Below are 27,024 nucleotides of genomic sequence, written 5' to 3'. Positions count from 1 at the left end.
CACATCATTGAATTCCTGTTCGCCCACTGCACTTTATGGTTCTGGCACAACCTGCTTCCTACAGCTCAGCTTTCGTGCCTGGGAGCTGCTGAAAGCTTCGTCTGGGGTCAGACCTCCCCATCAAACTTTACTGCAAACATCTTTTTTCCAGCACCTGTTTCACTGAGCTGTGAAATACTCTCACCTCTCCAAAAAAGAAAGAAAATTAAAGCGTATGTTGTACATCTTTTATAAGAAAAATAAAACTCACTTGTGCTTTAAGTCTGCACCTGTGCTTCTGGCAGAGGGAGGTAGTGCGTGTCAGAAATGTGTGGGGTAGGACTTCTCTGGTGGCCCAGTGGGTAAGACTTCTCGCTCCCAATGCAGGGGACCTGGGTTCGATCTTTGGGCAGGGAATTAGATCCCACATGCCGCAACAAAGACCCAGCACAGCCAAATAAATAAAAATATATATTAAAAAAAAGACATGCGTGGGGCGCATGCCCACCCTAGGGTCCTGCCTCTCCTCCTGGAGCAAGTTGAGGGAGCCTGGGGGCAGCCCCCCTGGCAGGTGAAGCTGAGGCCCTAAAGACAGTGCTCGGGTCCTCAGCTGGTTTCTCCTCTCCCATAAATCAGACTAGCACCGCCTGTAGCTCTTCCGGGTCGCCACTTTGCTCTGGAGATGTACGAGGACTTGGCACCCCGCACACCGGCCCTAGGAGGTACGCACTTGGGGACCACAGACCGGAAGGGCAGGCTGACAGGTGTCCCCAGGGCTGGCACCTAGACCGCTGGTGGCCACGCAGGCAGCTCTGGCAGTCTTCATTGGCTGTCTCTGGGAAGTAGAGCTGTGTTTTGGTCTTTGCTGGAGAGAAGGGGGGCTGGGGGGGCTGGGAGTCACTCAGAGCAGGCCCTGGGTCCTGGGGGGGACAGTGCAGGACAGAGCCCTGGGCCAGCTCCTGCCCTGGGTTCCTTCTGCTTGCCTGTGACCAGGGCCAATTGCTCAGCTGCTTTTGTAGAGCAAGGTGGTGGTCTCTGCCAGTTGGTGTCTGCTAGGGGACATGAGCCATCTCTGGGTGCCTGAGGCTGCCCCAGCTGGAGGAACTCCGCTATGGGAGTCCTGTGGGGTCGCCTTGGACCAGCCCCTCCGGTGTCACAGCATGGGCTTTCGTTGGCCACAGTCCAGCCGGCTGTGAGCACTGGTACTCGAGTACCCTGAGACCTCAGAGGGGGACTTTGGTCACAGTTGTGCAAGATGACAAATATGGGGACCCAAAGAACTTAAAAGGGCTTTCCTGTGGCTCAGATGGTAAAGAATCTGCCTGCAATGCAGGAGACTTGGCTTCGATCCCTGGGTCAGGGAGGTCCCCTGGAGAAGGGAATGGCAACCCACTCCAGTATTCTTGCCTGAGAAGTCCGTGGACAGAGGAGCCTGGCGGGCTTCAGTCCACGGGGTCGCAAGGAGTCAGACAGGACTTAGCGACTGAGCAGCAGCAGCAGATCTCACCCCCAGGAAGGAGTGAGTGTGTCTGATGTCTGGATGGCGCCCGACAGCTTCCTCTGCGTTTTCACAGCCACCTTCTCGCTCATAGCAAGCTCGGGTGCTGGGGAGGGCCTTCCTCACCCCCGTTCTAGAGATGAGAAAACTGAGGTGGGGAGGGTGAGCGCCTTGCGCATGAACACGACAGTCGGAGGGCATGAACCCAAACCTGGGGGGCCGAGGAGCAAGAGCGGAGTGGAAACCCCCGCACGGCCGGGCCCTGGGCCAGTAGGGGCCTCGGACAGCTGGGGAGGCACCCAGAGCCTAGCTTTTGCTCTCCAGTCCAGCTGCTGTAGATCTCGCTCCATTCCCCACGCAAAGGCTCTCTCCTACATCAAGGCTTTTGAACGTGCTGCTCCCTCCTCCCAGAAGACCCTGTCCTTTCAGCAAACTTGCCCTCAGCCTTCAGGTCTCAGATCCTTGGTTCATTGATTCACTCCAGGGACCCTCACATGTGCCCTATGCTGTGCCCAGTGCTGGGAATCCAGCATAAATACGACCGGTCCACATACGGCCAGGGTCAAGCAGACCACAGATGGTAGGGCAGGCAGCTATTCTGGGGAGGGGGAGGGCCACGAGGAGGGGGCAGTAAAGGAAGACCAGGCGGGAGGCACAGCAGGCGCAAAGGCCCTGAGGCAGGCAACAGCTTGGCTGCTGGGGGATGGAAGGCTCAGGGTTGAAGTGCGGTAGGGAGGGTAGCAGGGGAGGAGGTTGCGGAAAGAGGCGGGCTCTCCAAGCATGGGTAAGCACCTGGAGTTTGAGCTGAGCTTTGCACCGAGAGACTTCTGACTGAGATCTCTGGGCTGCTGTGTCAGGGTGGGCACCGGGAGTCAGCTGGGAGTGGGGGCTTCCGGAGGGCACTGCTGCTGCTGCTGCTAGGGAGCAGTTAATGATGGAGGCTTGGCGCTGGAGGGGATAAGCAGAAGGCCTGGCTTCCGTGGTGTTGTGGGGATAAATCTGACAGTCTGCAGATGGATAGAAGGGGGAAGGAAGAGAAAGGAAAGACCCCTGGTTGGGGGCCCCAGCAAAGTCTGGGGCCACCCACTGAGAAGGTAGGAAGGACGGAGGGGTCCCAGGTTCAGTTCTGCACGCAGAGAGTTTGGGGATGAGAGCAGGCTGCAGGCCTTGGGGGGCAGTTGCTCAGAAGAGATGAGAAGCTGGGGGTGCACCCGGGATTTGGGATGCATGGAACTGACGTGAAGACCGTGGGAGAGAGACTTCCCTGGTGGTCCAGTGGCTGGCGCTGCCTTCCAGTGCAGGGAGGGTGTGGGGGGTGGGGGGGGGTGTGGGTTCCACCCTTGAGCTGAGATCTCACATTCCCTAGGGCCAGAAAGCCAAAACGTTTTTCAAAAAAGCCAGAAAGGATATTGTAACAAACTCAGCAGAGACTTTAAACATGGTCTACATAAGAAAAAAAAAATCTTTAAAAGAAAAGAGGGTGTGGATTAAGGAAGAAGGGAGGCCACAAGGAGGCTGTGGAGGGCCAGGGAGCGGCCTGGGGCCAGGAGGCGGGGTCCAGAGAGGGAAGGAGGGGTCTGGGGTGCTGAGCACACAAGGGAGTCCAGAAAGGGCCACTGAGTGAGTTCAGGCGGCCAGCATGGTGCCTCTGACCTTGGCCTTGACAGAGAGGTGGGGCTGGGGGGAGGAAGACGTGGAGACAGAACTTAGGCGGTGGAGGAGAGCGGCAGAGAGGGGAGGCCACAGCTACAGTGTGTGGCATGTGGGGTCGAGGGAGGGTTCTGTTTTCGTAGAGCGGGTACAGGAGAAGGTGTTTGAGGGCAGCCTGGTGGAGGGGGAGCGCAAGAGGAGTCCTTGGGAGGTGAGCTGGGCAGCATCGGCTGGGAGGATGGACCTTTGTGCCCACTGACCCGAGAGAGGGAGAACGCGATGTGGGCAGGTGTATGTGTGTGGGGGGAGGCAGCACCCCATAGCTGTCTGACTGGGAGGAAGAGTGGAGGAGGCTTGGAGAGGGAGAAGGGGGAGGAGGGACTCACTTCCAAAGCAGCAGCTGCCTTGGCCACCTGGGGGAGATGGAGAGTTTAGAGGGAGCCTCTGCTAAGTTGGTAGGAGTTTTCTCCAGTGATTTGCCGCTCCTGGGGCAGACCGGACACATTGCGGGTACTTCTTCCAGGAGGCTGGTCCGGCCTCCTCTCTGCTCGGTCAGGCCCCAGACCTCACCTTGCCTCCCAGCGTGGTTCGTGTGTGCGTGCTAAGCTGCTTCAGTCAGATCCGACTCTTTGTGACCCCGTGGACTGTAGCCCACCAGGCTCCTCTGTCCATGGGATTCTCCTGGCATGAATACTGGAGTGGGTTGCCATTTCCTTCTCCAGGGGATCTTTCCGACCCAGGGATCAAACCTGTCTCTTATGTCTCCTGCATTGGGTTCTTTACCGCTGGCGCCACCTCGGAAGCCTGGTGCATGGTGGGAGCTCAGTAGAAACCTGTTAACTGACTGATGTGTGTTCAGACTGCCAGGGAGAGGCAGAGCCTGGATGGAGTGGTGGAGGGGAGCGGGTTGACTGAGCCCGGCTGCCCTGGTGGCCTCAGGCCGGCAGGGGGAGCCCACGAGCTGCAAGCCTGGACCTCCGCTCCCCTGCCTGGTGTGGCCCAAAGGGAAGACCAGGCCCAGCAAGGGGAACCAGCCTGGGTGGACCCAGAGTCTGTGAGTGGATGAGGAGGGCCTAGCTTCCCACTCAAATCACTAGCCGTCTGACTACAGGTGGCCTCCTAACCTTCCTGGGACCATTTGCTCATCTGTAAAATGGGGACGATTCCAGCCATGCCCTTGAGTCAAACAGGGGGACACCCCAGCGGGGCATCTGTGGGTAGGGAGCCTTCTGGCAATGCAGGGGCCATGCCGCAAACAGGTACCACACCTACTTGGTTCTGCCGGCCTGTGAGGAGGACGGTTGTCCTGGTTCCCTGTGTCCCGCTGCCTACACATAACAGCAATGATGATGTAACTGATTGATGATGTAACTGATTCAGTGCCACCAACCTGCCTGGCCTTAGCATGTATGAGTAAGCTTGAAATCACTCTGCAAGGGCTGTCTTAATCCCCATTCTATACATGAGGATACTAGGGGCTCAGAGGTGTGGAAGCAGCTGGCAATTGGGAGAGTTTAATTCTGAACCCCTGAGAGACACCCTCCACCTCCATGAGCCTCAATTTCCCTTCCTAACAAAGGGGGTGGGGCAAGCTCTTCCAGGGGACCCTCCTTCCGCATGCCCTCCCCTTGAGCTTGCGGAAGGGTGAATGCACAGGGCTGCTTTGCATCCTTGGACAAAGCGAGCCTTCTCTGGACGGCAGACAGGAGACCTGTGGGCGGTGGGGGGGCGGCCCCTGGGCTGCTCCCCTCCCCACCCGCCTGACTGTCCCGCCCCATCCCGCTGCAGCGTTTCTGAAGGGCCTGAGTGACAAGCAACGGGAGGAACATTACTTCTGCCGGGACTTCGTCAGGCTGAAGAAGATCCCGACGTGGAAGGAGACGGCGAAAGGTAGGCCCTGATCTGGGGACCCAGCTGGCTGAGTGTGGTGTGGTCCCTGCAGACCCTTGTCTGGGGAGAATTGTCCAGACAAGGCCAAAGAGAGGAAGGGTGGTGGCATTTATGAGTGCTTGCTCTGCACCGGGCACTTTGAAGCGTCACCTCTTTTCATTATTAACACAGCCTGAGGTAGGTTTGGTAGTTTGTTGAAAAATGATTTCTTTCTTTCTTAAAAAAATATTTATTTGTTTGGCTGCACCAGGTCTTCGTTGCGGCCTGAGGGAGCTTTGGTTTTGGCTTTAGTGCAGAATCTTAGTTGCAGCATTCGAGATCTAGTTCCCTGATTAGGGATCGAACCTGGGCCCCCTGCACTGGATGTGTGGCGTCTTAGCCACCGGAGCCCCAGGGAAGTCCTTGGTTTGGCTTTTATCCCCGTTATGTCATTGGGAAACTGAGCCTTAGACGCGTGATGCCATGGCTGCTAGAGCCGGGCTTTGCCGGCCTGGTGCAGTGGCCTGCGGGTCAGCGTCCTCATGAGGACCTCAGCCCTGCACGTTGCAGAGCTGGTGACCGGGAACCCGGGCCAAGTCACGTAGTGCTCCCAAGTCTCAGGTGTTTGTTGTTGTTTAGCTGCTAAGTCGTGTCCGACTGTTTTGCGACCCCATGGGCTATAGTCCAGCAGTCCATGGCTCCTCTGTCCATGGGGTTGTCCAGACAAGAATACTGAAGTGGGTTGCCATTTCCCTCTCCAGTGGATCTTCCCGACCCAGGGATTGAACCCTCCTCTCCTGCATTGGCAGGCAGATTCTTTGCCACTGAGCCACCTGGGAAGCGTTAGGTCTGGGTGACCCAGTGTGTAAAACGGGGATGGATGGCAAGGCTTCTCTACCTGTGTGTAGCATTGCTGTGAAGATTCAAGGAAATGAGTGTGTGCTGCACACAGTAGTAGGCGCTTGGTCAGTGTGAGCTGTCCTCAATCGAGTCATCGGTCCCTGTGAGGCACCCTGCCTTTGGAGGCAGAGGGCGGTTGATGGGGGTTTGCCTGACCAGGGACCCTGGTGGCTCGCTCCACCATGGGGGCCTCCCCGTGACCACCCCTCAGCCTCTGCTTGTTCCAGGGGTGACCGTGAAGGTGGAGGAGCCCAAGTACAAGAAGGACAAGCAGCTCAACGAGAAGATCTCCCTGTTCCGAGGTGACATCACCAAGCTGGAGGTGGATGCCATCGTCAATGCCGGTGAGTGGGGCCTTTGGGCCGGGCCTGAGTCCGAGACCCCGGCGGCCGCCTCGTCCCTATGCCAGGCCTGCTCGGACGCCACCTGGCTCCAGTGAGGCTCTGGTTGCCACTTGAGGGTGGCCCGCTGGCGCCGCGGATGCCTCTCCCCGTGGAAAGCCTGACCTGCCGTGTCAGGGATGCCTTGGCTGAGCTGCCTCGAAGCTCTGAGACCCATTAGCAGCCGGGAAGGGAGAGAGCTGGGCTGGAATCGCGCAGGGCGGCCCTGCCAGGAAGGCAGAGGCCAGAGGGTGTGGTCCGACCTCGGGGGCTGCAGATGGCCCCGAGCACTGCTTTTCTTCCTCCGCCTCCTGCCCACCCGGCCCCGCTCTGAACGGGGGGCGGGCGAGGGAGCACGTCGGGGAGCGTGTCGGGGGAAGGGTAGGGGGCAGAGGCCCTGTGCCCATGCTTGGCTCCCTGCGGCATCTTGCTGGCTTGGCCATTTCTTGTGATGTGTTGAGGAGTCTGCTGTTTCTCTCCCTTCTCGGGAGCAGGAGAAAGGTGGTTGTAATCCTTCCAGGTGGTGGTTGTCTGGCCGAGGTCAGGAGTGGGGTGTCAGGGGACGGTCAAGTCCAGCGGGTACTCACATGGTTCAGGGGACAAGGGCAAGTGGGATCTGTACTCCCCTCCCCCCACTGTGGCACAGGCGGCACAGGAAGGAGCCTCCTTGTTAGAGAAAGGTTCGCAGACCTGGGCGGACCCTCTTGTCTGGACTTCGATTCATAGGGAACCTCTGCTGTGTGAGCCCCCCGGCCCAGCTGCGCAGTCTCGGGCACCCCAGGAGGGTCTCGAATCTCCTTTGTCTCACCCTTGGGCTTGCAGCCATTGGTGGACCCCAGAGCTGCCCGGGGTGTGGAGTGGCGGAGTGACTGGTTCTGGGTGGTGCCCATGCTGCGCTGGCTAAGTGACAGGGCTCGAGAGACCTGGGGAGAGGGGCAGCTTGGCCCCTCGGCGCCTGCGTGTCAGTGGCTGGGGCTGTCCTTCCGGCAGTGGCATTGCGAGTGCGTCTCCTCGCTGGTGTTCGCAGACCTGTATGGCCACAGGGGTGTTCCTTCCCCCCACATCGCCTGTCTCAGGGCACAGGTGACCAGTCCCGGGAAGGCAGGAGTTCTGACTCGGAGCAGAGGAGGTGGGATTTCTGCTCTCGTGTTTCTCTCGGGCCACTTGGATGGTGGGTGCAGGGAGGCCTCCATGTGAGGGGCGTCTCCATGTGAGGGACTCAGGGCTAAGACAGGTCATAGTGGCCCAGAGGAGAAGGGTCTTTTTGCTGCCTGGACCCTGGAGGGCTGGTCTGGGGTGGAAGGACCAAGCCGTGGGGCCCCGGCTGAGGGGACAGTGCCACAGCACTGTGAGGCTGCCCTTCCTGGTGCCCTTGGCCCTGCAGTCACTGGCAAGGGTGTGCGAGGTGCCCCGCTGATGTTCTGGTTCCGTCACTATGTCGTGTCCGACTCTTTGCGACCCCATGGACTGCAGCATGCCAGGCTTCCGTGTCCTTCACTGCCTCCCGGAGTTTGCTCAGGTAGGTTGGCCAAAAACTTTGAGTTTTTCCTTAACATCTTATGGAAAAGCCCGAGTGAACTTTTTGGCCAACACCATGCCCTTCTTTCTGAGCTGCAAAGCAGCCAGAGGGAAGCGTGGGACATCTTGTCACCTCCTTCACAGCCAGGTGGATGGTTGGTGGCGGGAGGGAGGGTGTGGGAACCAAGGCAGGGTGTTGGTGGGAGGCAGATAGAGCAGGCTGGGGGCTCTGGAGTCTGCTCGAGGGTGTAGGAATTAATGGCTCTTCCCGAGCACCCCCGTGCCTGGCCAGACTCAGAGGGCAGCGGCTCTATCGGCCTCTCGTGCCCTCTGGAAAGCACTTTGGCCCTGGCTTCATTTGATTCTCCAGAACTGGGGGCCGGCAGTGTTTGCCACACCTGTCTGGGGACTCGCCTTCTCTGTGGACTTTTCTGGGCTTGCATGATGGGGTAGGTAGTGGGAACCCTGTTAGGAGCTGACCCTCATGAACTGTGATGCTCACGCAGCAGAGCTCCCACATAGAGCCGGCATCCCCTGAAGACCCTCCCTCCAGGTCTTCCCGGCCAGGTGTTTGAGTGGCCTTGGCTCTGATCGGATCTCAGGGGTCCTTGGTAGTTTGGGGACCCTCCAGCGTCCTCCCTGAGCCTTGGCTCAGCCTGCGGCCGCCGCCCACCAGGGGGCAGCAGAGATCGCGGTTCCCGCGCCTTCCAGAGCCCGTAAATCAGCGTGTTTATTAGCGGAATAAAAGTCGCGGCAACGCGGGGCTTTTCGGGGCTGCATAAATCTGGTCTGTGCCTCGTGAAACCCATATGTGCTTAATTCATATGTAAAGTTTCAAGCAGGAAGAGAATACGTGTCCATTAAATTCTATTTGACTTGATTATACTCATTAGCCGTGAATAATTGCTTCTCAGCGCCGACCGCCGAGCCGCCACAATGAGCAAAAGGAGCCCAGCAATTATCTCTGGGTGGGAATTTTTAAATTTTCATTTTTGAAGTCAAGGGCAGCGTTGACCCGGCTGGGATCGGTGGCCCATGGGGAGCTGTGTGGGTCGGACAGGGCTGGAGGCTTGAGGTTTGCTGTGGAGCTTCTGGATTTTTTGTGGGGGTGGGGGTAGGGTGGGGGGTGTCTTTCCTCGTCCCCGGGGCCAGATGGGGAAGGGTGGGGAAGATGCCATCCTGCCTGGGCCTGGCTCCAGCTGCGGGGACCGTGGAGGGGGAGGCCTGCAGGGCTATGGAAAGGGCCTGTGAGAGAAAGGGGTCCGCACTCCCGGAGCCACCTCCATCGTGAAGAGCTGGGGCTGGGGGAGGTCTCCAGCCCATCCCTAGGGGGAACCCTGGGTGGTGTCCTCCCTGCCTGCCCTCTTTACTCCTCCCCTCCCCACAGAGGGACTCCACCCACGGCCTCTCTCAGGACTTTGGAGACTCAGACCGTTTCCCAAACGTTCCCCTGGCATCTCAAGTCCAGGACTGGTCTTTACTCCGCTCTGCTGGTGTGTGATGTGTGATTGGGGTGTGTGTGCTGTGTGTGTGCCTATGACAGTGGATGCGCGTGTGTGGTTTGTTGTGTGTATCACACTGTTGTGTTATGTGGTAGATGGAGGGGGCTGGGGCTGGGTAGAAGGGCATGTGCCTGGCCGGTGGCAGGGCATGAGGTCCCAGGGGATGGGACCAAAGCCCCTCAACCCCACCAAGTGCAGTGCAGGCCCCCAGGCCCTCCTGGGACTTGCCCCAGTGGCTGCTGGCCGAGGCCACTTGCTCGGGCAGAGCCTGGAGAGAGTCTGGGGCTCCGGCCATCTGCTCTGGCCGTGGCTCCCGCCCACGGGGGCACACGGCATCCATCTTAATTATGTTGGGCTGCCACGCTGCCCAGATAAGCCAGAGAGCTCCTGAAGCCCCCATTCTCCGGGGCAGCGCCTGCCTCTCCAGCTTGGTCCACGTCTCTCCCTGCGTGTGGGGAGAACCAGGCTGGCATCTCCTCCGGAGAAAGCTCAGGTCTGGGGGATCCCCCCGGGGGGTGAGGTGCATCAGCTTCTGGAGTGTTCATGTCTTCCCTTTGCCACGAGATGGGAGAGCACTGTGAGAGGAGGCAGCGTGACCTTGAGAGGGTCCCTTCCATGCCCTTGAAGTTCCCAGCAAACCAAGCCCATGCTTGTGGGCCCCTACTTCCTGACAGACAGCCGCGTCTCAGGCAGGAAGTGTCCTGTCACACAGGAACACCCCTCTTCTGGGTCCTTCCAGGGTCCGATTGCTAGATTTGGCCTTCAGGACATGATGGGACCGAGTGTCCCCAGACACTGCCCAGCTGTCTCAGGCTGGTGTGCCAGGGCCGTGGGCACAGAGGCCAGGAGCTAACTGGGAATCGTAACTTTCCAGTCAGCCATGCTGCGGCCTCCGGTCCGGCGTCTCCAAGCCTCTATTTCCCCATCTGGAAAATGGAGCGTCGTTGGCCCTGCCCCAGAGAGTGGGGCTGAGGGTGACATGCACTCAGGCCCATCCGGCCCTGGGCCAAGGGCCTGGCACGTAGCGAGGCCCCCGTAAATTAGTATTGGAAAGTCAGCGTGAGAGCAACTAAGTAGAATATAATGTGACAAAGCAGTGGAAGCGCGGTCTGAACAGAGCGCCACGCGTCGCCTCAGGGACCAATTAATTCTGCAAGGAGGTGGCGGGAGGCGCAGGGGGTCAGGGGAGCCTTTGAGGGGCCCAGGCGCACGGGCCCGGGCCCTGCGGAACGGGTGGGAAGCCATGTTTCAGAGCGACAAGCTGGCTGCTCTGGGAGGTTTTTAAGCTGCTTATTTATTTAAAATAAGGCATCAAGTGGTGCTCTGTTTCCTTAAGTCTTGGGGCTTTGATTTGTGAGAATCTGCCAGCTGCTTCCGTCACCCTCCTCCCCCCAAGCCAGCCAGAGCCCTCCCTTCATTCCTGCTGCTGTCTGGAGGGCCCGGAGGAGCCCGGCCCCCGGCTGTCCCTGGGCCACCGCTCTGAGCCAGTGATTTAGAGACCGCCTTGATGGACTAGCAAGCAGGGGGGCTGAGGGACGCCGACTGCCTTGTGGGAAGTGATCTGACGCTAAACTGTCGCCGTAAATCGCTTTATCTGTCACTTCAGATTTAAATGTGTTTGCTGAGGCTTGCCGGCCGGCCGGGCCTCCGCAGCCACCCGCCTTCAGCAGCAACTTCCCTGCGGCGGGCATGGAGGGCAGGCAGGAACCTGTGAGCCTTGGAGACCTCACTGGGCCCTGGGCCCTGGGGAGCGCAGGTGAGACGGGCCTCACCCTCCATGCTGACCGCATGGCATCCCCACAAAGCAGGGGATGATCCCCATCTTCAGTGATCAAACTGAGGCTCAGAGGACGAGATAACATGCCCTAGCTGGGCAGGTGAACGAGTTGGAATTTGAACTCCTGTGTAGCTTTTCATTCATTCGTTCAGCAGACAGACATGGCAGGCCTGTCGTGTACCAGGCACTGGGGTAAGCCCTGGGCTACGAAAGACTCAATCTCAATCCTCAAATGCAGAGTGAAACATGCGAATGGAATGGAAACAGACAGTAGAGTGTCTGAGGGATGGGAGTCACACCTGCAGGGGTGGGAGGGAATCTGGAAGGCTGCCTGGAGGAGGCAGCGCTTGAGCTGAGAAGTGGGGATCTGAGTCAGAAGTCAGACAAGGATATAACAAGGGGAGAAAGGGAGAGCGCTTGCAGGGAGGGGTGAGGAGGTGGGACTCAGGGGAAACTCTGGGGGCTAGGAATAAGCCACGGTGGGTTCTGAGCTGAGGGTTTCTCTCTCTGGTATATCCACACCCCATGCTACCTCTCCTGGCCTCTTGGTCTTATTATATCAGCCCCATGGTGTTGATGAGAAACTGAGGTTCAGAGACTTGAAGCCACTTGCCTGATGCCACACAGTTAAACAGTAGTGGCACAGATGGGGAGGTTTGCCGGACTCCAGAGCCTCCAGGAAATGCTTCCCCCCACACACACCTTTTTAAAGAGTAGCTGGGACTACCTTCTCTTTGTCCCTTTTTCTTTTCTGGTTTAAAAATCTGAGTCCCCAGGTTGGGTGTGTTGTCATCTGTCCTCCCTGCAGGGACATAAAGAAGTGGGGCGGAAATGGGGCATGGTGGGTGGTCAGTGCAGAAAAGAAGGGTCCAGGTTCATTGGCCCCGCGAGGCCTTGTGGTGGGCTGCAACTCCTGTGGCTTTCCTGTCCTCTGGCCCAGTGCCTGCCCCGAGCGCCCCCCACCGAGCCCTGCTTCTGGGCTGGGGGCAGGGTGCCTTTGCCTGTTCCCCCTGGGCCAGGGGCTGCCCCCACACTGCACGTATCGTCTCGTTTCTGAGGCTGGTACTCGTGTTCCCCCAGCTTACAGACGAGGAGACTGAGGCACGCAAGGGGTGCAGCGCTTGGTAAAAAGACTGAACCAGGAATCAAACCCTCATCTTTCGATCTTGGGGTTTGAGAGGGACGTCATTGAACTTGCATTTTCAGAAGCTCCCTTTGGGTCCAGTCTGGGGGTGAGGGGCCGAGTGGCCCCCAGAGAGGCGTGGGCTGCAGGTAGCCCCCTCTCCCACATTAGAAAGCCCAGGACACCGGAGACAGTGCCAAGGCCTGATTTCCACCACTGTAGGAGGAGGACGGCTCGTTTCCACAAGGTCGAGAAGCGGTTACGTAAATTCATAAATGATGGATCTCTCCTGAATTATTGAGATTCCCTCGAGGGCTCGCGGGGCCTGGTCCAGTGAGTCGAGCTCTGGCCAACGGGCGGGACTTGAGGATCCCGGCAGGTCCTTTCCCCCCAAGCTCTTCTGCCAAGTTTCCCTTTGACGGTCAGATCGTTCCTGTCCTTCCAGAGGGAACGTGATGGTGGGCTGTGGACCTTGGACCGGTTGACCCTTTGTCCTGAGACTCAGTAAACGTTTGTTGAATGAATGAGTGATCACACGTCCTTGAGAGCTGGCGTGAGGGCAGGAGGGACCAGATGAACCAGTGATTCCCCCCTGGGTCGCTGGGACGTCAGCTGCCCCAGCCCAGGCCCTACGCCGCCCCTCTGGTCACAGAAGTCAGGGCGGGAAGGGACTAAAGCCTCGTGTAGATGAGGACGCTGCTGGTGAGGTTCCTGGCTCAGTGTGAGGCTCAGTGACCTTGGCCTGCTGCCAAGACAGTCGCAGTGTCATAGGGAAACCCAGAGAGGGACAGTGACCTGCTCAGGGTCACTCTCTAGCATGCCCTTCCTCCTGTGTCTCTTTCTCCCCATCACCAGGAGCAATTGGTCAGGAAACGGGGGTGGGGGGGTGGGGAGGGGCAGGGCTCCGCTGCCCACCACCCCCTCCGAGGGGCCCCGAGCCACTTCCTCCCGGCTCCTCTTGTCCTTGAGGACACCCAGCCTCACCCACACCTGTGTGCCCGTCTGTGTCCCCAGCGTGCTCTCCACCCCGGGCACTGAGCTGAGGAGGCCGGAGCTTGTGGGAATGTGTGTGTTTTGAAATTAATGGGGACCATTAAATTGGCCAGGCATGAAAAGGGCTGGATCTGCAGGCCTTGGCTCGCTCTCCCGGAATGATCCGCCAGCGCCTTGGCAAAGGGCTGCCTGGTCGGCTTCGGGCCTCCCCAGGAGGCTGTGGCTTGCCTGCCATTTAACGCATGGGTGCCCTGTGTCCCTAGGAGGTGAAGGGGCTCTGAGAGCCAGAGATCCCTCTGGAAACTGGGGGCCCCTTCCCTGTCTCTCAACAGGCAGCTCTGCAGACAGTGCTGTTTGCGGGGGTGTTGAGATGAATCTGTTTTCCCTAGACCGCTGGGCTTCCCTGGTGGCTCAGATGGTAAAGAATCTGCCTACAGTGCAGGAGACTCGGGTTCGATCCCTGGGTCGAGAAGGTCCCTCGGAGAAGAGAATGGCAACCCACTCCAGTATTCTTGCCTAGAGAATCTGAGAGGGTAACAGGCAGGAAGGCCAAGGGTCTCCAAACGGAGGAAATAGGCTGCAAGTGTCTCTTAAAATTCTGTGTTGCTATGACGACACCTGGTTCCACCTGAACTTAACTTTTCTCAAACCTTGAGCTAAGGTTTTTTTTTTTCTTATGGAAATGTTTTTCTTAAGCTATGTTAATGAAACTGTGTATTTGCTTTGGAATTTGCCTTTCTTCAAAATGGTTCCACCTAAGACTAACTGTTTTCCTTTTCTCAAACCTTGGGCTGATAATAGCTCCACAAACCAGTATTCATATCAATTGTTTAATGGCTGGGGTTGACACATCTCATTCCATCCTATCTTAAAAATGCGAATTGTGGGAGAGGGGCCGGGGAAACTCCCTCAGCCTTGAGGGGTCTCTGTCATCTGATTAATAGCTTTCTAACAGACGTAAAACAGCTTGCTGAAACTAGCAAGGGGAGCACTCTCCATCCCCCTTCTGATGTCTATGTCAGAAGCTTTCTGTGTCCCTTTTTTACTTTAATAAAACTCTGCTACACAGAAGCTCTTGAGTGATCAAGAGTTGGTCCCTGGTCCTGAAGCCAGATCTTCTTCTTCAGAGATTATGAATCCCACACTGTTCACTGTAAGCCATCAAATCCCATGGACAGGAGACCCTGGCGGGTTACAGTCCATGGAGTCGCAGAGTCGGATATGACTGAGCAACTAACACTTTCGCCCTTTCACCAGACCCCTAGGGTGGGCTCACACACATGTCAGAGTCTGACTTTGGGGGCTCCTGGGTGAGACCTGGCCTGGTCCCAACTTGGGGTGGCCTTTAGGATATGTTGTTATTTAGTTGCTGAGTTGTGTCTGATTCTTTATGACCCCATAGACTGTAGCACGCCAGGCTCCTCTGTCCTCTACTATCTCCCAGAGTTTGCTCAAACTCATGTTGATTAAGTCAGTGATGTTATCTAACCATCTCATCCTCTGTCACCCCCTTCTCCTTTTGCCTTCAATCTTTCCCAGCATTAGGCTCTTTTCCAATGAGTCGGCTCTTTGCAATCAGGTGGCCAAATTATTGGAGCTTTAGCTTCAGCATCAGCCCTTACAATGAGTATGACCTAGAAGAGAGTCAAGGGATTCAGCGCCACCCCCCCGCCCAGCCCCCTTACCTCCCACTCTCTAGATAGCCCCATCAGCTCTGGAGTCTCCAACTCAGGACAATGCAGTTGGAGTTGGAGAGACCTGGGCATGAGTCCTGGCTGCACTGTGCACTGGCTGTGTGGCTTCAGGCAAGCTCCTTCACCTTTCTGAGCCTCAATTTTCTTTCTGTGAAATGGGGATATAAGTGTTCCAGGACCCGGTGTTGTGAGTTTGAAAGGAGACTGTTCATGGGGGGCACTCAGCATGATGACGTCTGGGGTAGAGGAAGCCCAGGAAGTGCCAGCTCTGTGCCCGCTGCGGTGGCTGGTTCCGTGGAACCGGGCCTGCTGTGCACCAGCACCTTCCTGGCCTCCCTGTGGTGAGCTGAGCACTTGTTGGGCCCAAGGCAGCTGAAGAGGGCGCTTCCTGACTGCCAGGAAGGATTTGGGGTCTCCGGACCACGAGCACGCAGGGCAGGTGGGCTAGCCCCCCTCCCCTCTGCTCTGCTTTTGTCAGGACTGCTGTGTGTGTCACGTGGCAACAGCCCCGGCCGGGGGATGTCCCCCTTCCCGGGGGTGGGGTGGGGTGTTGACTGAAGCTCTCTTGTTAGCACTTGGTGGACTCCGCTGAGCTGGAAGAACTGAAGCCACCAGCCCTCCCCTCCTCTCTCCTCCTCGGGGTCTTCTTGAATTTCAGAAGCTCACCTTTGGGGCTCATTTAGTTACTTTGTAAATTATTTGTGCTGATGTTTCCTCAGGCCCTGCTGGCAGCAGTGACCCCATCACTGGTTCCCTTTCCCTGTAATCTTATTATTATTATTTTTGACCACACCGAGCAACCTGTGGGATCTTAGTTCCCCAACCAGGAATCGAACCCTCGCCCCGTCAGTGAAAGCAAGGAGTCCCAACCACTGGACCACCAGGGAACTTACACGCCCCCCAGCCCCACAGTCTTGATTTGTCACTTATAGAAAGGGTGCAGCTGTCCTAGTGGGGGTGGGGACAGGCCTGGAGGGCCCCACAGGTGCAGCACGGCTGACCTTGGAGGCTGCTCACAAAATATCGGTAGACTGGGGTAGAATCTGGTCCCACGTGCTGCTGCTCCAGGTCTGTTTCCAGTGTGCACCCCAGGGGAAGATTAAGAGGAGAAAGTGAGTGGGTATCTGTAGTGCCTTGCACACGGGAGGGGGCAGTAAATGCTGAGTACTGTTCTTATGAGTGAAGCATCTCACCGTACCACCCACTAGACTGGAGCCCCTGGAGGGCAGCGGCAGGACCCACTGACCCCAGGTCTCCATCCGTGGACAGGGCTGGCACATGGCCGGTGCCCATCTGTGGAGGGGGGGCGCCTGAGAATATGTGCACAGCAGGTCCCCAGGGGGGACACAAAAGAACGGGAACTAACGATGCATCTCGGTGAGGGCTGTTGGGTGGAAGCAGACCTGCCCAGTGGGCACAGCCATGGAGGGGGCTCCCTCTGCCTTACATACTAGGCAGGTGAGGGACTGCAGCTTCTTATGTCCTTGTGGAAGTGTCAGAAGCCAGCGAGGACTTGGAAGCCAGCAGCTTGGGCTGTAGCCCCGGGGGAGATCACGTACTTGGTTGTGGACCTGGGTGGCCCCAGTGGGCCTGTGTGGCCCCGAGAGGGTGGCGGCAAGGGGTGGACACGGCCGGCTGGCATCACCTGCTTCGGTTCATTGAATCCCCATCAGATCACCCACACCCAAAGGCAACAAGTGGTCCTTGTACAGTGGTGCCCACCCTTCTCCTCCCCATTGCTGCTTCCTCCCCCTCTTCGGACATTGTAATTGCCATAAAAATAGGAGCTGAGCTGCAGTGGCTGCTGCGGAGCGTGTGGGAAGAGAGAGGCCCGGCAGTCAACCGTCCCCCTGCCGGCAGGGGCCCGCGTATGTTTCATTGTCGCTGCCTGGCTGTATTTCACGTAGGTTTAAACATCATCAAACACCACATCCCTTTTGAGAAGCAAGAGCTGCCTTGTTGAGGAGAAACAGGAACATTGAAATCTGCGGAGCAAATGGCCCAGAGTTGACATTTGCGACGGGAGCTTTATAGCTCCGTCAAAGGCGTTAAGGCCAGCCTGGCAGCCAGCGGAGAACCTGCTGGTGAGGCTCACAGGTCACGGGAAGCTGGGGTGGTTCCAGCTGAAGCCTTGGAGTTTGGCAGAGAAGGGACCAGAGTGTTGCAGGCAGGGCTGGGGTGGGGGGTGATGGAACTCTGTGGATCACCGACCACCTCTCGGCCTCCCCGGCTTTGACCTTGCCTCAGCCAAGTCTCCCTCCTAACAAGGCAGATGGGAGCCCCGTTTGGTTCGTGGAGCAGGGTGCTGGGCTCTGGGGCTCAGGGGGTGGGAGTGGGGACACGCCAGGGACTAGGGCTGCTGCAGCCGCTTCCAAGCCCCTGTGACCCTGAGCAGGATACACCTCCCCTCTGAGCCTCGGTTTCCTCGTCTGTAAACCCGGGAGAGTGACGCCTTCTCTGAAGGTGGTTTGGGAGATGGAGATGCATGCAAATGCCTGGCAAGTCATTGGAACTCAATAAATGGTGACTGTTACCGCCGAGCAAGTAGGTGTTTGAGCTGGAATTGATTTTTTTAAGAATGTTTAAGCTACCTATTTCCACTGAAAAACAGGTATAATAAAACCGGGGAACCATTAAAACAGGAATAAAAAGAAGTGACAAGGAGGATGCTGGCCTGGGCATTAATAGAAATGTGCCCTGTGCTCCTGGCCACACCTGGAACCCTCTGGCCTGGATGCTCTTGGCACGTGCTGTCTGACCTGCTGGCCTCTTGCCTCGTTCCCGGGTCTGCTCAGCCCGTGGAATGCTGGTGTCTGGTCGAACCAGGGCCCATGGTTCATACCTGCCCTTGTTTTTTATGCTCTTGGTGACTGCTTGGGCAGCTTGGCTCCTGGTACTTACCTTGGCCCCATCCAGAAGACACCTCAAAACTAGGCCTTTGTAACAACTCTATTTCTACTGTGTGAAAAGTGGCCGTGAACTTCCCTGGTGGTCCAGGGGTTAAGAATCCACCTGCCAACGCAGGAAACACGGTTTCGATCCCTGGTCTGGGAAGATTCCACATGCCGCAGAGCAACCAAAGCCCATGAACCACAACTGCTGAGGCCCGCGTGCCCTAGAGCCCAAGGTTTGCAACAAGAGAATCCACCGCAATGAGAAGTCCGTGCATGGCAATGAAGAGTAGCCCCCGCTAGCTACAACTAGAGAAAGTTGTACAACAAGTTGTACAACAAGGGCAGCGGTGAAGACCTAGCACCACCAGAAATAAATAATAAATACATTTTTTAAAAAGGAAAGTGGCCTTGAGCTTCCTGGCAGCCATAGCAAAATGGGAAATAAGATTTTGGTTCTGTGACTCTAAACTTGGAAATCTGCTTATATTTCAGCTTCATGCCTCTTTCTCATACTTTCTCCTCTGCCTCTGCCACCCTTACCAGCTATTCTTTATTTGCCTACGGCTGCTTCACCCCTTGCTCCAGACCCCGCCTCTAAGTGCACCCCCCCTCGCAGCTTTGCTCCCGACTTGGGAGGGCCCTCTGCCCTCTAGTTTGTCGCCTGGCCTCTGGGCCTCTTGCCTCGCGTAAGCCCACTGGGTCTGCCACTGTGATTTCTCTCAGATGAGCCAGTGACTAATAAGGGTTGCCCCCAGGGGGCCGGCAAAATCTTTCCCTCCTTAATATCGGAGTTTAAAAATGTGTCACCATCGATTTGAAGGAAAGACTTGTTCCTGCTGAGAAAAGTGGCCTGGAGATTCGTCTCGCCTTAGGAATTACACCCAGGCAGCTGCATACATTCCAGAGCCACAGAGGCTCTCCATGCAAATGCCGCCTCTCAGCCCCACAGCCAGCCTGGAGAGCCCCCGGAGCTGGCATCCCGTCTGCCCACCTCGCGAGCTCCCACAGGTACTCTGGGGGCCCCGTTGCAGGGGGGCATCCTTGATGAGAAGAGCCTTATTTCTCTCCACCTGTTTGTGGTGAAGCTGGAGGCTGAGCCCATAACTAATTCCATACCGTGATGTGCTTTAACCCTGGAGAAGGAGGAGGAGTGACTTCTGAGAGGGGGGTCCCCACAGCCCCAGGGGGGGGGTCCCTCCTTCACCCTTGCATGTGGATCTGTTGGCTGCACATAGATTTGTCCCAAGGGTGGGATTAAAAAATATAGGGCCTGGATGCCTCGTCTCCTGACCCTGTTTCACCCTTGCCCGGAAGGGACTTGTTTGGGTCATTTTGCCTACCCCCCTGTCTCCAGGCAGGCTCCCTCCCCTCTGGCTGGCAGGCCTGCCCCTGGCACTTTGCCCTCATCCTGGCCCAACCTCCTGCCCCACAGCCCCAGACCATGGTCCCCTCCTGGTCCAGCTGACCAGGATAATCAGCGTAACAATGACCTGGTGGGTGGCTTTTCAGCCTGGAAAGCTGGTGACTAATCTCCAGCCAGGAGGCTTGAGCCAGATCCTGGGCCCAGATCCTGGGCCACGTCACCCTTGAATGAGTGAGTGAGTGAGTGAGGGCAGTGGGCCAATGGTAACCCCACGTAGTTCCAGGTATCTATGAGTGGGCGCGGCGTCAGCCCAGGATGGGGGTGTTTGGAGAGCTTGGGAGAGGTCAGGACACCCTGTCCCCCCTCTGTCACATGGAGGTTGTGGTGGCTTTATTCTCCTGGGAGGCTCACGCAAGCGTGGCACAGAGCAGAGGGGTGGCCTTGGCCGGCACCAGGATGGTGGCCTGCAATCTGTGGTCTGGCTCTTCTGCCGGGAGCTTAGTGCCGGGTGGGAGAGAGGTGGCCCCAGGGTGCTGGTGTGCCCTCCCTGGTTTTGGGGGAGCCAGTGCAACGGGCAGTGAGGGTAAAGGTGAGCAAGAGGTTTGCAGCCTCCCAGGCGCTTGCTGAGTCGTCGTTTGTCACCTGGTGTAGGGATGTCTGCAGGCTGGTCCCGGTGCCTGCCACCCCAGCTACAGAAAGGGCCCTGCCAGGGCTCTTGGCAGTCGTTACCCTGGGGAAGGAGGGACTTTATTCTTCCGGGCTAAATGTTATCGCCTTTATAGACTTTGGAAATCAGTTTTATGGCCTGCGAAATACGGAAAACACTGGAGGGGAATGAACCACAGGGTTGCCTCTGGCCCTGAAAGGTCAGGTGGCCGAGGGTGAAGGGGCAGGGCTCACGTTTATCCATGTCTGGGTCACTCTTTGTTGACTGTCATAGCTGGAAGGGGCTTCTCTGGTGGTGCAGTGGTAAAGAATCTGCCTGCCAATGCAAGAGATGCAGGTTCGATCCCTGGATCAGGAAGATCCCCTGGCAACTCGCTGGGGAAGTGACTGGTACACACCGACATGGTCGGGCCTCAGAATCTCTCCTGCCATTTCTTTTTTTAAAAATGATTTTATTTATTTATTTATGGCTGTGCGGGGTCTTCGTCGCTGCGTAGGCTTTTCTCCAGTTGCAGCAAGTGGGAGCCGCTCTCTAGTTGCGGTGTGTGAATCTCCCATTGCGGTGCCATCTCTTGTTGAGGAGCACGGGCTGTAGGGCACACAGGCTCAGCAGTTGTGGTGCCAGTACTGGCAACTTGCTCCAGTACTCTTGCCTGAAAATTCCATGGACAGAGGAGCCTGGTGGGCTGCAGTCCATGGGGTTGGAAAGAGCTGGACACGACTGAGCGACTGAACATGCATACACATGTAGCTGGAAGTGGGGCAGGGATGGTGTGCACCAGAGAGGGCCCTGGAATTCTGTCGGGAGGGTCAGCCTGAGGCTTCAGGACCTGCCCCCTTTGTCAGCTGGTTCCCACTGAACTGGGCTGGCTACTGATAATTGTCGCTTCTTCCTAGACATCCCTCTATACCAGCTGCCTCCTCTCGGGTGCCATCCAGGGCACCTCGCCAGCCACAGGGCAGTGTAGTAAAAAAAAAAAAATCAGTCCTCTGGGTTTTGCCAGCTGCGATGCTGGCCTGGCAGGGGCTCCCACCTGCTGAAGGTGCTTCGTCTCCGAGCAGAGTTGGACCACCGGGAGCTGGGTAGGGTGTATGGATGCAGTGGGAGCCCCCTGCAAATCCTCCTCCCTTTCCTGGGCCCAGGACCCTTGAGGGAAGCCCTGAGGGTCTGCCCCAGGAGAAGGCTGCTTCTCTGCTCCTCTCTTGATGTGCAGAGAGCTCCTACACGTCAATAAGAAAAATGGGCAAAAGCTGTGGACAGGCAATTCCCAGTCAGAGAAAAACAAATGGCCAGTAAACGAGTGAAAAGATGCAGAACTTCGCCGGTAATCAGGAAAAAGCTAATTGAAATAAGACATATCACTCTCCACGGCTGGAGAAGAGGCGGAGGCTGGAATTGCCAATGCGCGCAGGTTTGGTCCCTGGAGGAGGGAAAGGCAGCGGAAAACCGGCCTTTGCTGGGCTCACCCCTGCGGCTCGCACGGCCGGCGCAAGTCTTGGAAAGAATTGCTTTATCCCAGAAAACACGGAGACCTTCTCTTTGCTCACAGGGAGTCTCAGCAGGACCACTGCTGCCCTTGCGGCCCCCGGTTTGCCATGCCCACCACTGGAGACGCTCCCGGGGGGATTGGCGCCCGGCCTCATTCCCACGCTCAGCTCCCTTGGCCATGGTCTGTCTGGGCCTGGCCTCTTATGGGGTGGACGCCGCTCCCTGCTGGGCAGTGCCTCTGGGTTTCAGCTCTGTCTGCAAACTCATGGCTGGTGCCGGAGCTGCGCTGCACAACTAGGGGGAGAGGGTATCCGTCGAGGCCACAGTGGAGATGGGGGCCCTCGGCGTTGGGCAGCCCTGGCTCGTGTCACAGCTTCTTCATCCCTGGGATCCTTGATTTAGGGAAGGTCTTGCGCAAATAGTGACCTTGACTCTCTGACTCTCTGGGCATCGTGATGGGTACACCCACATCGTCTGGCCTCAGAATCTCTCCTGCCATTACTTTTTTTAAAAATGATTTTATTTATTTATCTATGGCTGTGCGGGGTCTTCGTCGCTGCGTAGGCTTTTCTCCAGTTGCAGCAAGTGGGAGCCGCTCTCTAGTTGCGGTGTGTGAATCTCCCATTGCGGTGCCGTCTCTTGTTGAGGCGCACGGGCCCTAGGGCACACAGGCTCAGCAGTTGTGGTGCACGGGCTTAGTTGCTCTGTCACATGTGGGATCTTCCTGAATGAGGGATCAAACCCGTGTCTCCTGCACTGGCAGGTGGATCCTTTACCACTGAGCCATCAGGGAAGCCCCTTTCCTGCCATTTCTGGTTCCTCTCGGACCCTCTCCAGTCCAGACCAGTTGATGATTTTGGGCCGCTCACCTCCTAGCCAATGCACCCTCTCTTCCCATTTTCACGTTTGACTCTGGTCATTCAGGCTCCAGGTCCCGGCTTGGATGTCATTTCCTCCCGCAGCCTGCCACCTGCTCCGTAGCACAGCCGTCCATTCGTTGAGCAGGTGCAGGGCTCTGAGGCTGCAAGGACAAGCAATGGAGATGTGGTTCCAGGAGCTGGACACCCTGGGGAGCTACACCGTTGCCTACAATGACTTGATTCTGGAGGCAGACCTGTCGGGAGGGTCAGGAAGAGGGGTGCGGGGAGCATCCCAGACAGAGGCCTGAGGTGGCTCCCTGGGGGTGTCTCAGCTTCTTTCCCCCAGGAGCAGGGAAGGCAGAAGGAGGCCGGGGCGGTTGGCGGCTGCCCCTGGAAGCCCAGTCGCCCTTTTTCTGCCTGCCCCAAGAGGGCGGCCCTTATCTATAGAGCCCAGCGTGGCCCGACCACAGCAGAGCTGCCTTTGATGCGGAGCTCAAGGGAGAGCACAAGTCTCACTTCAAAGGGCTTCAGTCCCGGGGAATCTGGGTCCCCAAGTCCTTGAATCAGCCTGCCCCTCCTGGCCAGCAGGAGAGCCCCGGCCTGGGGGAGACCTGAGCTTGGAGCTGGGCTCCTAGGGTCCCAGGCAGCCTCCGCTCGTGGCTCCCTCCTTCCTGTCCTCCAGCCCCCAAGGCCCAGCCTCCTGCCAGCCTTCCCTTTCCTGGACCCCCATCCTGGACGGAGGAGGGCACAGCCCACCTCCCTTCATTCAGAGAGTATGAAATGAGGGAGGCCCAGCTGCCTCTAAAAGACACTCAGGGTACAGTGGGAGCAGTGGGCACAGCGCAGGGTATGAGTCTAACTAGGGGGATCCAAAGTAGTGGGCGCTGGTCAGGGAAGGCTTCCTGGAGGAGGCCTGCCTGGGGAGGCTTACTTCCCTGCAGCGATATCTGGTGGGGGCTGGCCTGTGCCTTTCCCTCCAGGTTCACAGATCCCAGTCAGGCTCCTTAACTGGCCTAGGACCTGGTTCACACACGAACCTCTGTCACCATAGCTTTGGGCAAGCTCCTTAGGCCCGGGCGTCAGTTTACCTGCTTGAAAGTGGGGATGAGCGAGGACGGAACACGGTGACAGATGTCTGGTGCCTGGCACCATTGGGCAGCACTGCCTTGCCTCTCACAGATAGAAGTCCCCCCTAATCATGAGGTGCCAGATGTGGGCCGTCCCACGGGGAGGACACACAGCCATTACAAGACCCCAGGGTGCCGCCCGGGTGTGCCAAGTGTCAGCTCCCGAGGACCGAGGCCTCGCTGAGAGCATGTCTCCTGCGTCTTCCCGGTCACAGGTTCCATCTGCCAGCCCCTGGGGAGCTGCCATCCCTGCTGATGGGCCTTCAGCCCCTCACCCCGGGCTTGTAATCTCAGCTCTAAGGGACTGCAATCCCTTTCTCCAGCCCCACCACAACTAATCCATTCGCCAGGGCCCCGATCCAAGAGAAAGCTAATTAAAGAATTTCTGCTCTTGGCTCAGCCTGGGCTTTGAAGATTCCCCTTGGTCTTCCCGAGTATCTGAAAACAGGTGGAGAAAGGGGGCCTCAGAAAGGGTGTCGGATAAGCCCCCAGAGCCTCAGTAATAGGCTTAATCCCCACAAAGCCGGCAGACGTCAAATGGTCCCCCCGCCCAGCACTGCTGAGAAGGTGCTCAGGGCTCGTGACCCCGTGGGCCCCAGACTGCACGCTTCCCTGCCCCTGGTTTTCTGTGACCGTGAGGCCGTGTGTTTCCCCAGGAGGGTCAAGGCCGTGGAAGGGGAGGGCGCAGGCCCCTGGCCGCACCGTCTGCAGAGCAGTGAGTGGCATTGTGACGCTGAATCTTCTTGTCTGTGACGCTGGAGGTCCCTGCGGGAGGATGGCTGTGACTCCTGGCACGGACCTGATGTCCCATCAGGCGGGCTCGCTTCCTCCTGCCCCTCTGTCCAGAGCCTCCCATGTTTCTTTCGAGAGCTTGTGTGCCTTTTGGAGATTTTAATCAACCAACCACAACCACATGGCATTATTCAACACTGTGAGCGGAGTGTGTGAGCCACGGGGAGCGGGGTCTTTAGGGTCCTGCTCACTTGCTGTCTGGGGACCTGGCACTCAGTAGGTGCCAATAAAGACTTGTTGGGCGTGTGGTTGGTAGACCCTCCTGAGAGGGGTGCTGTTTGCTCTCACAGGACTTCCTCTACCATTGCTGTCTTCAGAAAATGCCTGCAGGGTCTTTAGGGGAATCACTGAGCCCCTGAATGTGGGTCAGGAGGATCTTAGAGTCAGCCCTCCTCAACACTCTGAGCCAAGCCTGGTATAACACCTGGAGAGAATCGGGGTGTCGGCGGCCACACCAGCCACCCCCTGCCCCCTCCCAGGCTGCTGCTCCCCATTTCCCTTGCAGTCCTGGGGGTGCAGGGAGCATTTAGACCCGCAGTCCCCCGTGCGGGGGCCTTGGGCCTGTATCACGGAAATAAAAATGATAAAAAAACAGTCACTGAATTCTGGGTGGCAGTAAATTACTTAACACCTGAAACGGGTTGAAATGTGGCCACTGTGGCTTTTAATAAGCCCATCTCCAATGCCGCCGCTTCCGTGGGGAGCCGGCCGGCCTCTTCTCGAGGCATAATTTCTTCATGTCCCAGGCTTGGCAGCGGTGCAAATAAGATTTCACGTCCCCTGTAAATCTCTGCGGGGGGAGCGCCGGGTTTTCATTTGTGCTGTCAGTTAGCAGCTCGAGGGAGCCTATTTACTCCGCCTCAGAAGGAGAGGGTCCCTCAGAGGTGCTGGTGCCAGGCCTGGGGGCGGCGGGCTGTGCAGAGGCCGGTGCTGACAAGGGGACGAGGGCTGTGGAGGATGGGAGGGGAGGCAGGTGGGCTGGGGGCGCCTGAAAGTGATGCGCGACCTCCTCCCAGCCCTTGGGAGGCAGCGTTTCGGGGCTGGCGGGGGACCTCGGCTCTGTCTGGGGCCTCGTACTCTGGTGCGGGGTGGGATTGGGGTTGTTAGGCCCCTCCCGGGTTTGGTTGCTTCTTCTCCAGGATGTTTGGTGAGGCCGAGACCCCTCCTGGGAAGTAGGGGCAGGAGGACAGAAGCTTCTGGAACCTGGTGGTGGCTGGGTAAGAGCAGGGATGGGATGGCAGCCACCCTTTATCCTACTTGAACTGACTGACCAGTAGGAGCTGGGTACCAGAAGCAGAGGCCTTGGGCTTTGGGATGTCCCTTGGCGGCTGAGCAGCTATTCGGGGGCTTACTCCACTCATGTCCATAACCTCAGTGATACGTGAGGCCTGAGATTTCTTTGCGAAGGAAAGGGCTGGAAACTGCTTGGCTGGAGCAGGGCTGCAGCAGGGGAGGTCCAGGGTCTCAGAGGAGACCAGCCTGTTCCCCAGGGACCATCGGAAGACGTGATGGGGTGACTAGGGCTCTTCGTTGCCAGCCTATCACCTCCACCACCCAGAACTCGCGCCGCCTCAAGGGGCCCGCCTACTCTGCTTGCTGTCCTGGGAGGACGGGCTCAGGACCACTCAGACCACCTTCTGCTCTTCAGAAAGGGTCAGTTGTGCTTGGAGGGTCTTCTTTCCATTGACCTGGAATGCAGGTTCTGGATCTCCCCCGTGGTCCCTGGTGATTTCCTCCTGTGGGCCCATCCCTGTGGGCCTCCAGCCACAAGCCGCCCCCACCCAGCCCATCCAGGGCATTTACTAAAACCTGAGATGCCCTCATCTCCACCCCTGTTCTCCGGAGGCCGAAAGCTTTGGTCAGCCTGAGAGCCCCTCTAGCAGGTTTGGGGAGCAGGCCACAGACCTCAGATGGGGTCGGGGTGGTGTGGGGAGCAGACCCAGGGGCTGTTGTGGAGACACCTGGGCCTCCCTGGGGGATGTGCCGGCCAGGTCAGCGCCCACACCTGGGAGCCAGGGGTGCTGGGTAAACCCCGAGGGCACCAGGCACGGGGCCTGCGCTCCCTGGACAAGCGGGGGCACGGGGGGATGCAGCACTCCAGCCCTCTCACGGGGCCCTGGCACACGCAGGAGCAGAGTCGGCGCTGTCCCAGTGGGAGAATCGAGAGCCGTGAACTGTCCTCACGCACAGGCTTTACAGACGCACAGGGAGTAGGCGGTGGGGCCTGCGGGTCTCACCCAGCTCTGAGGCCCTGCCTGGGGAGCCCCCAGGACAGGCATTAACCCGGTGGTTCCCAGCCCGTGAGCCCTTCCTGGGCAGAACTTCTGTTAGCTCTCAGAGCCTGAGGAACACAGCCCCCGAACCCAGCTCTCCTCCCGCTCCCGCTTGAAGAGAGGGGCCCAGGGGCACCTGGTTCTGGGCCCTGCTGTCGGTCGTGTAGAGGGTGTGGTGAGCTGGGTCAGAGCCCCCCTCAGGGCTAGGGGTTGGGGCTGGGGGAAGTAAGACTGCCTGCTGACCGGTGCCCGGTCTTGGAAAGTCATCCTCCTTGGGTCCCACCCTGATGGAGTGATCTGTTGGTCGATCGATTTGCTGGTGTTTATTGGCCGTTCACATTGGCCATGCCTCTGGGGTCTGAAAGGGGAGGAAGAGAAGATGTGCCCGCCAGGGGCCCCTAGTGAGCGAGGTGCTGGGACCCGTCACCTGTGCAGGTGAGAACCAGCAGGTGGACACGGCCTCACCAGAGACGAGGCCTGAGTTGAACCTTCAACGGCCCTCAAGGGCATCGGGCCAGGAAGTCGGGGTCAGGGCCTGCCAGGGAGTGAACAGTACCCCGTGTGGCCAGGGGTGGGGGCCGGTGGATTGGCGCCGTGCTTCCAGGGGAAGCGGAGTCTTCCAGAGGGCGTACAGGACCGGACCCGCCTCTGTGCCCTGGCCTCAGCGCTTCTGATAG

General features: G+C 58.1%; 1 protein-coding gene across 2 annotated transcripts in view; it reads left to right on the top strand.

The window, feature by feature from the left end:
- The window catches only part of MACROD1 (mono-ADP ribosylhydrolase 1), a 154,373-nt gene that overhangs the window by 5,657 nt on the left and 121,692 nt on the right, over positions 1–27,024 (top strand). For both annotated transcript variants that reach the window (XM_061406823.1, XM_061406824.1), the window contains exons 2-3: positions 4,916–5,017; positions 6,124–6,240. In XM_061406823.1, the coding sequence (XP_061262807.1) occupies positions 4,916–5,017; positions 6,124–6,240 (219 nt within the window). The remainder of the gene's footprint in view (positions 1–4,915; positions 5,018–6,123; positions 6,241–27,024) is intronic.

The sequence above is a fragment of the Bos javanicus genome, chromosome 29 (assembly GCF_032452875.1).
Source record: "Bos javanicus breed banteng chromosome 29, ARS-OSU_banteng_1.0, whole genome shotgun sequence".
Classification (NCBI taxonomy): Eukaryota; Metazoa; Chordata; class Mammalia; order Artiodactyla; family Bovidae; genus Bos; species Bos javanicus.
The sequence above is the reverse complement of the archived record's forward strand: the minus strand, read 5'-3'. Positions and strand labels throughout refer to the sequence as shown.